Raw genomic sequence first — 18,606 nt, 5'->3', positions numbered from 1 at the left:
GCTTATTTTCCTGTTAGGTGAAAAAGCTTCACCTGGTGAATTTATACCTGCTGAGCTGCTGTTAAAGTCAAAGGAGAAAGGGCTGAATGGGAAGTATCTTGCAACCCTCGTACACTGCCAGTGACAGAAAGATGTGCTAGTCATAGGCAGTCATAGCAACAGCTGCTCCCAGCAGAGGCTGACGAGGAAATAATGGCCTAGACTGGCTCCGCCTGGGCCCATGACATGTGTGTGGTAGGTAAGCACCACCTCCAGGGGGAGGAGGTAACTCCCAGTTCGCTTGGCCTGGGAGAGTTGCAGTTCCTTTGGCAGAAGTGCCAGAGAAGCAGGACTTGAGGTAGCCGCAGAGTTGCTCTTTCTCTCTCCCTCTCTCCGTTCAGCAACTTTTCTAAAACTGCAGGATCTAGCATCAAAAACAGACACCAGCAGCCTTTCACCAGGGGGAACAACAAGAGCTGTGTGACAGAGCCTTGCTGGTTCATTCGTTTTAATTTTATTTTCTTTGGACTTCCACTGGAACGAGATTCTGTCGGCACTTGCTGAACCCTGGGGTTAACATTATGCATTCCCTGTTCAAGAAGAGAAACAAAGGGAAGTACAGCCCGACAGTGCAGAAGAAAAGGTGAGCGTTGCACTCTGTTTACACATGTCGTTCGACATACGGATCCTGCTCCTGACTAGGCAGCTTGTGGGGAGGAACAAGCAGGTGTGAGCTGTACCTGTACAGTTTCAGAACTCCAGGGCAGCCCTGGAGCTGTCGCCTAGATTCTCCAGGGCTGTAGCTCAGTGGCAAAGAATCTGCTTTGCATTCAGAATGTCCCAGGTTCAATTCCTGGCATCTCCAGGTAGGGCTGGGAAAGTCTCGCTGCCTGAAAACTTGGAGAGCCACTGCCAGGAAGTGTAGACAATATTGAGCTTGATGGACCAATAGGAGAGACAGAAGGGCCATATCTTAGTGGTACAGCATCTGCTTTGCATGTTGAAGGTCCCAGGTTCATCTCCAGAAAAGGCTTGGAAAGGCTCCCTACCAGAAATTCTGCAGAGCTGCTGCCAGTCAGTGTAGAGAATACTGAGCTATAGATGGACCAATGGTCTGATTAAGTATGAGGCAGATTCCTATGTTCCTGTCTGGACTTTCTACAGTACATATCTCTATTCTGTGATCCAGTGTCACAGGAGCATCATTTTGCTAACAGCTTTCTTGGCATATATCCACTTCATTTCTGTTTTAATATGAAATGTGCAGGATCAAGCCTGCCACTAAGATGCACCCTGTGCCCAGTTTACCTTCACTACCGCCACCCCAAATCCGGTACCTGGGTAGGTGGATTAACGAGCATAGCTGTCAACTTTTCCCTTTTCTTGCGAGGAATCCTATTTGGAATAAGGGAATTTCCCTTAAAAAAAGGGAAACGTTGACAGCTATGTTAATGAGTGGTGTGCAATAGGGACTTTGCACATGTTCTATAGCATTTCTGCGTTGTATTACTCATGTCACTGAGCCCTTGTACTGAAAGCAGGTTTGCTTTTGTTTTGTTTTGTTTGCTGTCTGTGTTCCTGTGTCTTGCGGCAGCAGCTTGAAAAGGCAGATATTTGGAAAGCTGCCTTTACCTGGCACAGAGATCAGATGACAGAGAAAGCTTTTCCAGGTTAATTTCTGTGTGTTTGGTGGTTGCTGAAGAGGGCAAGTGAAAGAAAGGTCCAGAAACTTGAGTTGGAAGGGACCCTGAGGACCATCTAGTCCAACCCCCTTCAATGCAGGAATATATAGCTGTCCCTTACGGGAACCGAACCTGCAACCTTGGTGCTATCAGCACCCTGCTCCAACCAGCTGAGCTAACTTCTTGACATTCTGCTCCTAAATATGAAGAGTTATGGTTACTAACGTGTGTGTGACAGGTACTCTGTGTATCCTCAATAGTACTTTCTCACACATTATTTCTCATACCGAAACAAGATACACAGTTTGAGCAGCCTGATCCTGTGTACATTTACCCAGGAGTCAATCCCACTGGGCGAAATGGGGTTTACCACGCAGGGAAATATGCACACACAGACTGCAGCTTTAATTTTCCTCTTCAGAATAGTTTGAGATTGTTGCCACATTCCTGAACTTAATCTCTCAGGGTGCGGCTTCATCACCCTTTCTTGTTTTCTCCTCCCTCTGCTCCTCTTCTCATCTTATGCTGGCATGCACCTGATGTGTTACTTTTCCACAGCCAAATAACATGTTTCGATGTGTCCTAATTAAAACAGCAGCAACTTGCATTGATTTAATAAGCGGGAATAGAACATACGAAGCTGCCTTGCACCAGGTTAAACCATTTTATATATCAAGGGGGGGGGGAAATGACCACAAAATCAAGCCCAGAATTGCCAGCTCTGATTTGGATAGCCCAGGTGAGAAACAGACAAGTGCTCTTGCATCTTTAATAGCTTTATAGAAGATCTTATTGAGATTGGCTTGCAACTGAAATAACCTCATACTCTGTCCCTGCCTCCATTCTCCCCCAGTCCTCTGTTGCTTCTCTGTAGCGTTATAAAGCCTCATGCACATATATATGTTTTAATTTAAGGTGCAGGAACCCCAATATCTTATGTACATGACCACCATAACTCTGGCAGTGTTTCCTCTATATTTATTGCATTGAGTATTTTATTCTGTTTGTTACATTTGCACACAGCCCATCCAACTGAGCACTTTGGGCATTTTACAAAATCTGATTCACAGTGGAATAAAATCACAACAGGAGAGATCCCAGGAAAAAGCTGAAATGTGCATAAAACACAGCAATTTAAAACCAGTTTTCATGTAAACAGATTTCCAAAGGAGGGATTACGAAAGTGCTTCCTTGTGCTTTATGAGGGTCTCTATCTAGTGCAGTAGAATTATGGCTCAACGTGGACATATAAAGCTGCCTTATACAATATATATAGATTGACTTCTAATCACACAAGCATAGGTCTTCCCTGTCGTCAACTGCCTGACCCTTTTAGCTGGAAATACCAAGGAATTAACCAGGGAACTTCTTCTGCATATAAAGTATCTGCTCTGCCATTGAGCACAGCCTCCCTGGTCTTGAGATGCCACTAGAAGTAGTGATAGGGTATGCCTCTGAGCATGTACAAAATGCCTTTCCTAAACACTACGTAGCCACCATTATAATTTTATTTCTACCCTGCTCTTCTGCCAGATAGATCAGTCTGGCTAATTAGGACTGATGTGCAAAATTAGCTGCCAAGTAGCAGGCAGAAATCCATCAGGTGAAGCTTTCTACCATGACTTGCATAGCTTGCAGCAGCAGCAGCCCCTAATCAGACGCAATGTGCAAACCAACCATGTTTGTTACCATTCTCCCTTCCCCAGTCTGTGATTGTGGGGAAATGTGTTTCAGGTCAGTGGGTAAAAACTTCCCTGCAAAGCGGAGGCCCAACAACTTAGCACTTCAGCCCTGTTTACACAACCCTCCTTTCTAATCTTCCACTCTGGAGGCAAGTTTCAAATTTCCATATAAGCAGGGGGGGAAAGTGTTCTTCCCTGGTCCTAACAAGCCCCTAGAGAAGCTGCAAGTCCGTTTGGCCTCATTCCTTGAAACAGCCATGTGGAAACTTTTTGTATTAAACTTTGGACACGAGCTTGTGACATTTCTTGGAACTTCAAGGATCTCTCTCTCCCACCCCCAACAAATGTCGTCTGGGGAATCCTGTTATGATGAGGCACGATGCATATTTTGTGTGGGCGTTGCGTTCTTGTTCCGGAGGGCTTGTTTTGGAGAAGCTGTCAGAAGGAGGGTGGCGACTTGGAGTTATGATCCTTTCTGATGTGCTTTGTTTGCTATTTGCTCTCTTTCATTAATTGTGCCAGCCACACCATTTCAAAAAACAACCAACCAACCAAACCCTGAACAATCTGGAGGAGATTTAACCAGGGTGGGTCATTGGAGTGACTTTCCTCAACCTCCAAACCATGTCAAGCCCTGCTATAGGGTGGCTATGTGGGTAGCTGTTATTAAATGTTGAAACACACACAGCTTAGACAAGCTTAAAAGAAAGGGGTGTGCAGAGGGCATGTGGGCAGGGGAGAGGTATGAAGGAAAAAAATCAATTCAGTTTGCAAATAAAGGTGAAGCTAACTAATTTACATTTCTCAAAATCTGCAAATCTCTGGATTTTGCAGTGCAGTTCTCCAGCCAAGTAACGTGTACTTATACCAGAGTAAACTGCATAAAGATGCATGTATGAGCAGAAATGCATTCTATTAGAGAAGGCTGCTTTGCAAAAATTATGCAAAATTGCATATAAAATTGCATATTAGGAGAAATTGACACTTAAATGCTGATGAACCTTCTTGAGGATTTTTTTAAAATCGCAAATGGTTGTCAAAGTGTGGAGAACTGAAGAGTGAGAAAAGGAGAAACTGAAATTGACAGATTTGCCCATCCCTGGCCTACAGCCAGTGATTTTGTGGAGTGGGGGAATTATTGTAGAACTGCCAGGACATACCGTATTTTTTGCTCTATAAGATTCACTTTTTCCCTCCTAAAAAGTAAGGGGAAATGTGTGTGCATCTTATGGAGCAAATGCAGGCTGCGCAGCTATCCCAGAAGCCAGAACAGCAAGAGGGATTGCTGCTTTCACTGCGCAGCGATCCCTCTTGCAGTTCTGGCTTCTGAGATTCAGAATAGTTTTTTTCTTGTTTTCCTCCTCCAAAAACTAGGTGCGTCTTGTGGTCTGGTGCGTCTTATAGAGCGAAAAATACGGTAAATACAGATAGCCCAACATGTTTAAACTTACTGAAATGTGTTACTTCTTAGTGAGCGATTAGGTAAAACATTGCCTGCATGCAGGATATAAATACATTGAACTAATTAGCTAATTAATATTTAGAAAACATTTAATATTGAGGATGGGCCTTACCAAAGGCTGAATTTTGCCGGCTTTTTTCTGACCCTGCTCCTGTGCAGTTTGTACTAGCTAGACACTCAGAAATATAATTGGTATAGTTTTTCCCAAACACCTTTACCTCTGTGTTTGGCTACTGTTAAAAGCACAATATTTTTAAAAGGAAAGCTCTATTGTTATCCAGTCCATGAAGGATTTGCTCCACTGTTTTTGCATGCATAAATATGTCAGAATTGGAAAGGAGCACAGCATTGCCCATCCAAAAATACTGCTGGGGATGGAAAAGATACTCAAAACTCCGAGCAGAGACAGGCAAATTGCCATTCATTTTGCTCAATGACTCATTGTAGCAAGAAGGGGAAACTGGAACAGATCCAAGTTCCGCCATGCAATCAGCATTTACAAATTAGGTCTAGGGACTGGATGATCTTCCTAAGAATCTGAAAGCGACAATTGATGCAGGGGGGCATCCCATCACGCAATGTGACAGCTGCTCTGAATTGCTGGGAGCAAGGTGGTGAAACTCCCAGATAAATCTAAGTGGGGTCTAAATTGAGCTGGAGTGCCATTCTGTGAAGTGCTTAGCATGGTGGATAATCTACAAAGCTATGTATTGGAGGTGCTACTGAGAGGGTGCAGCGGCACTTTGAGAGATGTAACGGCAATTGCCAATGTGTTTTACATTTGCTATGCAGCAAATACTGCTCTATGATTGGACACAAACAAGTGGGTTGTTTTTTGTGTGGGATGGGGGAACCCATCATGGTGGCATGATGTGCACAATTCATCAGGCTGTAATTTTTTTTGTAAAACAACTTTGCAAGATCATGTCCATAGCCAACTTCTGTTGCAAAGTGACAAAATCAGCGTCACTGTGTTTGCTTGTTTTTTGAGGTTATATTGAGGTTATATTGGAGAAATAATGTGTATTTAGTTTCAATGCTACAAGGAGGTTTTCAAACTGGGCCCCACTGCCCTTTAAAATGTCTTCACTGTCCAACAGCTATGATGCAGCAGTCAGAGAACATTTAACATTTTGGCCAGCGAGAGCAGAATTAAAAATCTCCACTTGGCAGAAGGGCTCACTGGGAGAGCATATGCCAGACATTATTTCCCAGTCTACCTCACAGGGTTGTTGCAATAGTAAAGAAAATCTAACCAATATGTCCAAGCACCCTGAACTCAGTGGAGTCATTATTGCATTGCTATTGTTTTGTTTTGTTTTGTTTTGTTTTGTTTTGTTTTGTTTTGTTTTGTTTTGTTGTTGTTATTTCCATTCCCATTGGACAGATGAAGATCTGAAGCTAAAACAACCTGCTTGTCTTAGCCCAGGGGTGCGGAATCCTTTTTTTAGCCTGAGGGCTGCATTCCCCTAGGGCAAACTTCTGGAGGCTACATGCCAAGATGGGGCAGGGCCACCTTTCAAACTGACTGCTGGAAACCTTCAAGAACATACTTCTTCAAAGCATCATATAGTTAAACTATGATTTTAAAAGAGAATTTGGCAGTTGCATTGACTTCAAGTGACTTCAAGTTGCAATGACTATGTTCTGCTTCCTCTCTGAGTCTGTATGCCTCTGAATACTAGATGCTGGAGGTCACAGGTAGGGAGAGTGCTGTTGTGCTTAAGTCCTCCTTTTAGGTTTCCCAAAGGCATCTCATAGGCCACTGAGAGAACTGGATGCTGGACTAGATGGGCCTTGACCTGATCCAGCAGGGCACTTCTTATGCCCCTACCAGTCCCTACCCGTATCGTAAGCTGCTTATACCAGATCAGACCATTGGCCCATCTAGACCAAGGGAATGATCAGAAGGCACACAAGACAACCACTTTGCTAAAAAGAAGTGGTCTAGATCTGGTTATTATTGCTTGGTTATTATTGCCTAGGACCCTTACATTCTGTGTTGGAAAGAAAAGCAAGACAAAATGTACTGTTCCAACAAACTGTTGCTGTCCAACATCTGCAGCAGAAGTCTTTCCCATCACTTGCTGACTGAGATTCTTCCGACATCAGGGATTGCTTTCCTTCTTAGCCATGGCATGTGATGCAGCGATGCCAGAAGAGCCCTTGCATAGCCCCATCACAGAAATGCTGGTAGGTAGGCAGTTGCTGTTTTTGCCTCTGGCAGCTTGCATTTTTTAAGTTGCTGAAAGATTTCAGCTGAAGGATATTTGGGGGAGTAATTGTCCATTGTTTATCCTGCTCCTGTGTCCCTGATAAGGGTTTTGCTGACAGGAAGCTCATTTTAACACACCCTATATTTTTTTTCAAACGTAGGTTGCAAATAATCGCACTGCAAAGAAAGCTATAATTTAATTGGGCTAAACACACTGTATTTCTGAATGCAAGGAGAGTCGATTATTTCAACCGTGGCTTCTCATAGAGAAAAAATGAAGGGAAACCTGCCCAGGACTGTTGAGCAGCATGCCAGGCTCTGAATTCCTGGACTGTCACTGGCGGTTGAGCTTTGGGGCATGAAACACTGAGAAAATGATCTACGCATCATGCCTCCATTAATGGCAGCTTCTCCCAGGACTGACTGCTCCAAAGGGTTGAAAATGGCCACACTGCCTTTGGCATTATGGGCTCTACTGGCTTTGCATGACACTTGAGCCCCTAGGAATTGTCACTGGCAATGCTACCCCACTCAACCCAACAGGAGACTATATTCAGCTTTCCAGAAAGGCCAGCTCCATCGGCTCTTCCTTTCCTCATCTGTCACCTGGCAGCAGTCACTCCATCAGTCTGCAGTAGAAACAGAGAAGGGAAGCAGAGTCACTCCACCAGCTCTGCTGAAAGTCACTATGGGCTCATCCTTCTCCTTGCACACCTTTAAATTCCCGTCCGTTCTTTGTAACTAAGAACCAGGCTCAGGTGTTTGCTTTATTCCTCCTTCCTCCCCAGTCCCTTTCCCTTTTGTATCCTTTTGTAAGCCTGAGGGCCAGAGCCATCTTCATATTGATCTTTGCAAGCTGCTCTGGGAGCTACTTTCGGCTGAAGAGCAGAATAAAAATTAGAGTAAAATGAGCAGAGTAAAAATTTAGCTTCAAAGAGCTAAATCATAAGTGCATGATGCAAAGGGAGGAAAGCAGTTGGCCTTCAGGATTGTGTGGAGTCCCATTTGGACTATAGGTGTGGCCAGAGGCCAAAAGTGGGCAGAGTAGTGAGATGTGACGTTTACCCCTGTAGAGGTGGCTACATTTCAGGCAGCCAAAGTCAGAGTTTTCTAGACAAACACACATATACAGGACACAGCTCTTCATCCTCTATCCAGGCAAGCAAGAGGTGTTATCACAGTTCAAGGACACGTTCACCCCAGGAAATGTGCTTGAGAAGCAGGACTGGTGAGAATGTGTGGCTTGAGAGAGAGGGTGTGGATTGGGAAGAGTTCCAAGGGCCCGACAGAGAGGTCTGGGGGGCCACAATCAGCCTCATCAGGCCTGAGGTTCCCCACTCCTGCTTCAAAGGACACATGGGGCCATACTGTGAAGTACCAATACCTCTTGCTATTGCCCTCTTCTTTGCTCCCAACTTAAACAATAAGCACGCATGCTGCTATCGGAAAACCAACCAGTTTTTGATAACTCACAAGGGTGTAGGTCAGACTAGCAACTGAGCAAGGGCACTGACTGGCAGCTAGGCAAGGTCATGGAGACTGGTGAGGCATCCATTTCTTGCTTTGGCTGAAGGACATAATTCTGGTTCTCTGCCAGTAGCAAGTCCACAGAAATGTGCCAGACCTAATGCAGTAAGACATTTTATACACAGCCCTTCAGCCAATCAGAGGGCTCTGCTTTGAGCCAGTCAGGGCTTAGAAATGTCTGTAGACATAAAGCAAGGGTTGTAAGTTAGTGGTAGAACATCTGCTTTGAAAGAAGAAGGTCCTAGGTTCAAACCCTGACATCTCCAGGAGAGACCTTGTCTGAGATCCTGGAGAGTTGCTGCCAGTCAGTGTAAACAATGCTGTGTTAGATGGACCATTGGTGTGACTTAGTATACAGCAGCTTCCTTTGTTGCTGTTTCTAGGAAATAGTGGAGAGAAGGCAGGAAGGCTCTTTTTAGGGTCTCCAGTAAGGTTCAATTCGACTAGTTGTTGTTGTTGGCATCCATCTGTCTCGAGTGACAATGGAGTGTGCCTCGGGAGGGGGGGTGAAGTCAAACTGCTGCGTTAGCAGCACCAAAGTGACCTCCTTGGGGTGCAAACCTGGGCAGTGGTTGTTGGAATTCTGCCTGGGTCAGAGGAATGTGCCACAAGCAGGCACCGGCAGATATTCCTGTCGACCTCCCCGCGTCTCCCAACCTCTGCTGATAAGCAGGCGAGGTCCGGCGATTCTTCTCAGATGTATGAGAGGAACACACCGTTCTTCCTCTCTCCCCTTTGGTGTCCCCAGGGAGGGGAAAGAAGCAGACAGAAAACTATTTACATCATTTATTTCTGCCTCTTACATCAGTACAGAGAATCATGTCTGCACTCAACAACAGCAAGAAGAAAAACTCCTCCCCAAGTACATCCAGTACGGGTCATATGACACACACACACACTGAGCTAACATCCGGTGCTCAGTACAGAATGGACTGCCCCTTTGTTCCCATGGCAACAGTCACAAACATCCTGTCTGGCTTTCCAGCCACAAGCAGCTGGCTGAGCTGCTAGAGCCTTTGCTTGCTGCAGCATTGGTGCTTTATGGTAACATACTCCCCCTAAAGTATCAATGTGTGCTGCGAGCAAAGCGTCATCCAGAGAAGAAAACAAACAGTTGTTATATTTATAACATTCCCCTGTTGTTTCAGTTCCACCCTTGGAACTACCCGCCACTGGTTTAACCAATGTACCTCTCTGGTTGTGTGACTTCGCATTACCTCGGTTAACAACTCTCTGTTGTGCCTTTGTCTCTGACTCAGACACAGCTTCAATCTGTCCTTGGTCGTTTACAACAGCAACATATGCAAGGTTAGCAAACTCCTTTGAATACCTCTTTGGTGGTACACCCTTTGTAACTCTCTCAGACCTGCGTATGAGGTTCTGATCCTCTGTGCTCACTGGTTCAACCTTTGGACTCTGTCGAGAACCAGTAGCAATCAGTGGTTCTTCCTTCACCTGTGAAGGTCTATCCATTGTGTGAGATTTCCTCTCAATGACTGTGACAACTGAGCTGTCTGAGCTATCGCTGTCATCATCAGTACTACTGAACTCAATAAGATCAAACTCATCATCATCATCATCATCGTTTCCTGTGGGAAATGTCTGTACTATCCGCTCTTGCTTTGGAGCACTCTCTAGGAACTTTGTGAGAATCACCTGACCAGATTCAGACAAAATTACTCTGTAGAGACCTTTTTCATAACCCACAAAAATGCCTCTGGCATTCTTTACACCACCTGGAGCTTCTGTTCTCACATGAGACCCGAAAACCTTAAAATAGGCAACAGAAGGTTTTCTATTGAACAGCGTCTCAAAAGGAGAACATCCCAACTCTGTTGAGACCTTTCTCAACCACACATGAAGATAGGACGCTAGCGATTCGGCCCAATATTCATGTGACAAATGTGAACTCAGCAATTGCGCACTCATTCCCTTTTGCAACTCTTTGTTCACTTTTACACAGACCCCTCTGTTCCACGCTTCTTGCGAAACTGCCACTTTGTGGTCTATCCCTTTTCCATCTAGGAACCTCTGAAACTTCTGTAACAGAAAAATTTGCTTCTCATCTGTGAAAAGACAATCAATGTTAGCATTATGCATACTTTTAACCTTGTCACAAAACTCCTGAAACTTTTCTAAAGTTTCTTGTGGTTTCTCCATCATATAAACCCAAGAATAATTAGTGAAACAATCCACACACAAAAGGTAATATCGTGCACCGCCTCTAGATGGTTCTAGAGGACCAATCACATCAGCATACACCCGCTGAAATGCTCTGTCGACCTTCTTCGACTTAGTCACCTTCCTGGTGCTCACACTGGTCTTGGTCACCCCTGCAAGAGAGATTTCGTTAGAAACAGAAGAATTACATTTCATGTAATCACTTTGATCAAAAGTCAACAAATACAGTCCATCTTTCTCTTTGGCAGTAAGAAACAGTTCTCCATCTTTGTAGATCTTGCAGCTTTTAGCATCATAGGACAGTTTCAGTCCTTTCTTTGCAATCTGCGATACGCTCAGCAGATTAAATCTCAGTTCTGGAACCAGGTAAACATCACTTATAGTCAAGTTCAGACTCTCAAGATACACAGTCCCAAATCCAGTCGCTTCCAACTCCTGACCGTTGGCCTGTTTCACAGTGAAGCTTTGCTTCCTCAACGTCGAAAACAGTCCTCTGTGCGGGCACATATGAACCGTGGCGCCCGTGTCAATTATGAACGAGTTCCCAACATCTGGCGTGGTTCCTTTCGCCATCATAGCCTTTGCAGGTTTCACCTGGCACTTGGTACGGCTTTTGCCTGACGCCTGAGGCTTCGTAGAGCTGCTCTTTGCTCCTCTTGACTGGCGCGGCTTCTTACAGTTTCGCTGTAGATGCCCAGTCTGTCCACAATTGTAGCATCGGACAGCACTCAATGCTACACCATGCTCTCCAGTAGCATCAGCAGTGGGGGAATTAGAACTCTGTTCTTCCCTCCCCCTGTCTTTTTCTTCCAGTGCAGCAAGTCTGTCGTGTTCATTCAGGACCACAGCACAAACTCTCTCCGCGGTCAGCTGCGCGGCCGGTAGGGAACCAAGCTGACTGGCAACAACCTTGTAGGTGCGGCTAAGGCTGTTTATCATCATGAAGCAAAACACTTCCTCCTGAAGACGGAAATTACGTTCCACCATCTGTTGACGCAGAAACTTCATTTCTGTCAGGTGCGCTTGAACATCTCCATCAGGCGCAAGTCTCAGATTGGTCAATTTCTCAAAATACAGCAACGCTGAAGAACCAGCATCTCTCTGATGCGTTGTACGCAGCGTGTCCCATACCTCTTTCGCATTTTCTAAATGCTGAACATGCACCAACTGATCATCTGAGACACACAGAATTATAGCAGTCCTGGCCCTTACATTCCGTGATTCCCAACCTCTGGTTGGTGCTGCAGGGATGGGGTTTTCAATCACATCAAAAAGCCTCTGATTCTGCAGCAGGGCCTTCATCTTTACAGACCAAGATGAATAATTGTCATTGGTCAAGGGAGGAGGGCAAGGCAAAGCTCCTTTCTTGGCATCCATCTTGAAGCCAAGCCTCTAGCTCACAATGTCAAACAAACTGTAAAATCCAACAGCTGTTTTTTTCTTTTCTCACGCAGCAAACTGCAAATTGTTTACGCTCTTTGCACCTGGCAGCTAAACTCAGGCTGCTATTGAAAAGTCCCTTCCAAGAGCTCGTAAACCTTGTAGCCAAAACATTCTCTGGTTTTGCTTCGCTTTCCCAGGCTTACACTCAGAGTCCAGCCCCTTTGCCAGTAACTTTCCGTTACCTAGCAACAATGCATTTCAATAGGACATCTTATCTACCACAAAAATTTGTGGAATGCAGGCCTCTTCTCCCGGAGCTTTTGTTTTTCCAAAACGCAGCTCCGTGAACCAGGGAATTAATCCAACCGCGTTCACACTTTTAGCCCGAAATGCAGCATACCTTGAACTTTGTTGCTCTGGAAAACACCTCTTCTTTCCACCAGCTGTCTGTGGAGCCTCTGGCTGCTTTCAGACGCTTCTCTTCCTCCTTGGAGCAGAGGAGGACAATCCACCAGCCTCTCATGCAGATGTCCGATGAATCGCAACCATCCGAAGGCTGCCACTGTTGGAATTCTGCCTGGGTCAGAGGAATGTGCCACAAGCAGGCACCGGCAGATATTCCTGTCGACCTCCCCGCGTCTCCCAACCTCTGCTGATAAGCAGGCGAGGTCCGGCGATTCTTCTCAGATGTATGAGAGGAACACACCGTTCTTCCTCTCTCCCCTTTGGTGTCCCCAGGGAGGGGAAAGAAGCAGACAGAAAACTATTTACATCATTTATTTCTGCCTCTTACATCAGTACAGAGAATCATGTCTGCACTCAACAACAGCAAGAAGAAAAACTCCTCCCCAAGTACATCCAGTACGGGTCATATGACACACACACACACTGAGCTAACATCCGGTGCTCAGTACAGAATGGACTGCCCCTTTGTTCCCATGGCAACAGTCACAAACATCCTGTCTGGCTTTCCAGCCACAAGCAGCTGGCTGAGCTGCTAGAGCCTTTGCTTGCTGCAGCATTGGTGCTTTATGGTAACAGTGGTATGTAGGGCTGAGCGATAACTGGTTTTCGATATCGCAATATATCAGCAGCTAAACATTGCAATATATCGATATATCACGATATCTGAAATAAGGAAGGAACTACGCAGAGGCAAACAGGACAATGTCCTGGCAGTTGCTACTACTTAAGGGTCTAAAACTGATAAATGATGATATTATCAATCACTTCATGGTCACTTTCAGCAGCAGGCAAGCCAAAATGCATTCAAATGAGACTTTTGGTTTTGGGCTTGGCTACCAAATGGTGGTCTTCAGGACAATCCAAAGTACGGTGATGAGTCAGAGTGAGTGAAAATAATCTGGGACTGTCAGCAGCCTGGTGGTGGCAGAATCAACAAGGAGGGGAGGGGGGCAGAAGCAGCGGCAGCCTGGCAGCAGGGGCACAATAATCAGCAGCCTGCGAAGCCTCCTCGTGGCAGTGGCCGGGGGGTGGCAGAAGCAGCGGCAGCCTGTGAGGCTTTGTTGATATATCGCCCAGCCCTAGTGTAGGGAGGTCCTCGGCTGCCCAGACAACAAGACCCCCTTCTTCACGTCACTGATGTGGTCCAAAGGAAAGCAGAGCAATCCGTTTGGCACCAGCTTGGCTGCAGGAGTTGCTAGAAGGAGAAATCTAAGTCACCACCCAACCGTCTTAGGGGCTCCACTCCCGATTTGTGTAGGATTTACTCAAAGGTGGATGTGTACTATGCATGTTTCTCCTATGATATTGATCTTTGATCTTGTTCCCCCAGATATTGTTGGACTACAACTCCCATCATCCCCAGCCAGCTTAGCCAATGAGCAGGGATGGTGGGAATAGAAGTTCAACAACATCAGGGAAACCCAACACTGACCTATAAGAAGGCATGGGAAATTTTGTTTAGAGGGCTCACATGTCATATTTAGGCTTCAGAGAGTTAATGACAGCAGTGCTCAGTTGCTTCCAGCTGTTGTGGTGGCATCCAGGCCTTGGATGTGGCAAAGAAACCCAAGTTCATATTTCTGCTTAGCTGCGTGGCTCACTGGCCAGCCTTGAGCAAATCACTTTCTCTCATCCATCCTCACAAGAGCCTTGTGAGGTAGGTTATAATGTTGCTTTAAGCTCCTTGGAGCTCAAATGCAGCATAAAAATTATTCCAAACCTTTCGGCTGATTATGGCAGATATTGGCTTCTTGGCTTATATAACATACACAATGAATCTTGTGTCACCGACAAATTTCTCGTGGCACAAACCACAGTAAATCTGTTAGCCTGACTTCTCCTTTCTGAGATTTGGTCACCTTGAAGATGATCTTCTCAACCACAAGAGGCAAGACGCTTCATTTCTTTTAATGAAGACTCAGCTTCTAGAGAAAATTATGCTGTAGAATGAAAGTGGCTATTTAGCTGATCGCGCAAATTCCCTGTTGGCCACAAAGTCCTGTTCACATGGCATTGTGGAACAGCCAACCTTATTGTTTATTATTTATTTATTGCATTTGTATCCTGCTTTTTCTCTTAAGGTGGTGTACATGAGCTTAAGGTGGTGTACATGATTCTCCCTCCACCTCATTTAATCCCCACAACCAGCTTGGAAGGTAGGCCAGGCTGAGAGGCAGTGACCTTCATGGCCAGGTGGGGATTTGAACTCCGGTCTCCCAGGTCTCAGTGCAGCACTCTGACACCACAGCACTGCCCCACACTGACTCTCTTGATTGACTCTTGATTATATTTCCTTGCTTGAGGTAGAGGGTGAAACATTCATCAGTTCATTTAGCGCTTTGAAAACAACCCTAGTAATTAATACTCAGTGCACCGGTGAAATGTGAGTTGTTATTCCCACTGCAGTTTTGAGTGACAAATTCAAAACAAGCATGATGGTGATGTGGTTGGTGGTGTTGACAGGAAGGAATTTCAGTGAAAGTCTGGGGAGAACTGAACACCTGTAGCTGGAGATCAGTGTCTGATCTTAAAGGTGTACAGGCCAAGACCCTGCCTCTGCATCCCCTTTAATAATAATAATAATAATAATAATAATAATAATAATAATAAATAATAAATTTTATTTATATCCCGCCCTCCCCAGCCGAAGCCGGGCTCAGGGCGGCCAACAACAATAGAAAAGCCTTGAAAGGAAGAGAAGGCAACACATTCAGGGGGCCTCCAGACTTACATTATGTTGCATGAGGAAATTCAAGCATCTCCCATAACTTTAGGTTTGTATAATTACAGTAGGTTAAAACATTCCGTTGTCCTAGAACAGCAAACCCACTTTTTTTAAAAAAAGAGAAGATTTTCTACAGTTAGGATAGTGAAGGGGAAATGCACTGAAAAGTGTGGGGTAAACAAATTATTATTTCAGAATACCTTCCCCTTGCAGTATTATTGCAGGTTTGGGCTATTGTTGGTTCAGATTAATGTATTGTCTAGTAATGCATATAATGAGTTAAACTACTTGTACTGAGCTAGATGTAGGCATGTGAGAAGACAGCGATCACCATTCTGACTAGTTTTCAGCAGAATCAGTGCTGGTTCTGTTCTGATGCACTTCGGTTTCTGCCAAATAGTATGTTATTTGTCTCACTGCCTGCTATTTAATGTAAGTTACGTAACTTACATTCTTTCAATGTAATGGAAATGTCAAACCAATGTAAAAAAAAAAAAAGTCATTAATTACTTGTCATTTGCAGACTTAAACAAGCAAATACAATGTGAACAGATACCAATTGCTTTCGCTTGACTAGTTTCTGTTCCTGACCACAGTGAACAAAAGAAACGTAGCCATATCTGCTTCCTTTTCCATTTTTGTCAGAATTCTCTGACATCCCTAGCTGGATGTAACCCATCCTGGGACTGCATGGTGAAGAGTAGACTCAAAGAACATAAGAGGAGCCTTCTGGATCAGGCCAATGGCTCATCTGGTCCACTGTTCTCACAAGGGCCAGCCAGATTCCTGTGGGAAACCCGCAAGCAGGATTTGAGCACAAAAGCCCTCGCCTCTCCTGTGGTTTCCAGCAACTGGTATTCAGAAGTATTTCTGCTTTTTAACCTGGTGGTATAGTCATCATGACTAGTAGCCACTGATAGCCCTCTCCTCCATGAACATGTCCACTTCTCTTTTAAAGCCATCCAAGTTGGTGCCCATCACTGCCTCCTGTGGAAGTGAGTCCCATAGATTAACTATGAGCAGCGTGAAATATCAATGCATATAATGCATAATATAATAATAATAATAATAATAATAATAATAATAATAATAATAAATTTAATATTTATACCCCGCCCATCTGGCTGAGTTTCCTCAGCCACTCTGGGCGGCTCCCAATCGAGTGTTAAAAACAATACAGCAATACAGCCTTCAGATGTCTTTTAAAGATAAGATAGATGCTTATTTCCTTCACATCTGAAGGGAGGGCGTTCCACAGGGCAGGCGCCACTACCGAGAAGGCCCTCTGTCTGGTTCCCTGTAACCTCACGTCTTGCAATGAGGGAACCGCCAGAAGGCCCTCGGCGCTGGATCTCAGTGTCCAGGCTGAACGATGGGGGTGGAGACTCTCCTTCAGGTATACAGGACCGAGGCCGTTTAGGCCTTTAAAGGCATAAATGAGTAACTGAGAACTGTGGGAGCAATTGGGATTTTCTGCCTCAAAATATATGTTTCTCTGTGTGGGTGAGGCATGGAGGTGAATAATGAGATCAGAGAAGAGGGACCCATGTCTGTTGATCTGGCCCTGAAGGGAAAGGGCTAGTGGGCGGGGGAACCAGGGTTGGCAAACTGTCTCTGGGTTCCACACATCCCCCTACCCAGACTACCTGTAGTAAGCTTATGCCTCGTTCAGACAAGTTCAAGCAGTCTGCGCCAGTGTGGAAATGGGGAGAACTGAACTTAATATTGGGAAAACGAGAAACGGAGAGAAACAGAAGCTGGTTTTCTTTTGGCTTCCCAGTTGCTAAGAATCCTTTTGCTTAGCACTTTGCAGTTTGATGTTCAGGTGTTCAGGTTTCCTGTTTTGGTCGTGTGTGTGTTTTGGCAGGCAAATGCCTGCAGCCTGAAGGTTTGCTATGTTTGGAATGTGCCTTGAGTTGACACCCCCTCAATTCCACTTTGTTCTTCTGATGCCATTCCTACCTGGTCCTAGGTGCTAAGACATACCTGCAAGGACTTTTGCATTTTTCTCACCCACTTTCTTCTTTCCTCAAGGAGCAGGCAGGGTGTCACCAAGAGCTGCAGTACTGAAATGGGGGTTTCTTTGAAACTCTCATGGTAGAAAATTCTGGGAACTGTCTCTACAGCTGTTCACTGTTAGTGAATCAAGCACTCAATGGGAAATCCATTTTCTCCTGTTTCTTTGGAGCTAATCTTGACATGTGCTCACTGACATCTGAAGATGCTGATAAGCTGGGCTTTCCCCCACAAAGCCTTTCCGTTGTCATATTTTTGTTCTTAAATGGGATGGAGATATCGGGAAGCAGTCAATTATTAACCAGACAGTCTTTATGAATGCTTATCTACCTGGACTAGGTAGGTTGAATGACAGTGCAAAATCCTATGTGTGTCTACTCGGAGTCAGAAGTAAGCCCCATTGAATTCAGTGGGGCTTACCCACACAAGATTGCAGGCAAACTGGTGTGAACAGAATAAGACAAAAATTCTTGGATATGATGCTTGAAAATAGAATGGAAGTGTGATCAATGTTATTGTACAGGCATCTCCCCACCTGCGCATGATCAGCATGCACACTCCCTCTGATGTGCACAATGTTTTCAGCACCAAAAGGAGGTGGGGCAGGGGCAGAATGGGGTGGGGAGGGTTCCAGTGCAGTAGCTGAGAACAGAAACCCCACATAAGTGGGGGTTCCCCTGAATTTCATTCATTGTTCTGCATTTTGTGTGTGTGTGAGAGAGAGAGAGAGGAGGGAGGGGGAGAAGATAGATGGTCATGCTAAGTTCAGAAGGCCAAGATCTCACACAGAGCAAACAAGTGAAGGGATTCTCTGGAGCTTTCTTGATGAGTGAAATCCACAACGGGCAGAAATTGTCCAATTTTGTTCTTTTGTTCAGCTACACTACTTTGTGTCAGCTGAGGACTGCAGATGAAATTGTCCATAGAGTTGTGCAAGTATAATTGAGCAAATCTGTCATTTTGGGTTTCTCTCGGTTTCTTGTTTTTCCAATCTTAAGTTCAGCATGTTTGCATTTTTTAAAATTCCCCATGAAAATTCATCTGAACCGAGCTGAAGACTGGAAGAACAAAAAACAGAGAGAAACCAACATTGACAGATTTGCCTGCCCCTGGGTGCACCTGAGGGGAACAGCCAGGGTGGGAAAAGCAAATGGTCTGTTTACGTGCAACAAGTGGCAGCGATTGTGAGGAGGGAAAACCCATGTGGTCCTGAAGTCACAATTTTTAAGGGTGCAAGAAAAGAGAGCATATGGCACCAATTAAAGAAAAAGGGGGGTGTCTACTGCAAC

At 45.0% G+C, this 18,606-nt stretch overlaps 1 protein-coding gene across 2 annotated transcripts in view; it reads left to right on the top strand.

Moving 5' to 3' along the window:
* The first annotated feature begins 291 nt into the window (after positions 1 to 291).
* PPL (periplakin) overlaps positions 292 to 18,606 on the top strand; it is a 51,025-nt gene continuing 32,710 nt past the window's right edge. For both annotated transcript variants that reach the window (XM_080981909.1, XM_080981908.1), the window contains exon 1: positions 292 to 622. In XM_080981909.1, the coding sequence (XP_080838035.1) occupies positions 561 to 622 (62 nt within the window). In that variant the 5' untranslated portion in view covers positions 292 to 560. The remainder of the gene's footprint in view (positions 623 to 18,606) is intronic.

The sequence above is a fragment of the Podarcis pityusensis genome (genome assembly GCF_964106645.2).
Source record: "Podarcis pityusensis genome assembly, chromosome: 14".
NCBI classification, from domain to species: domain Eukaryota; kingdom Metazoa; phylum Chordata; class Lepidosauria; order Squamata; family Lacertidae; genus Podarcis; species Podarcis pityusensis.
The sequence above is the reverse complement of the archived record's forward strand: the minus strand, read 5'-3'. Positions and strand labels throughout refer to the sequence as shown.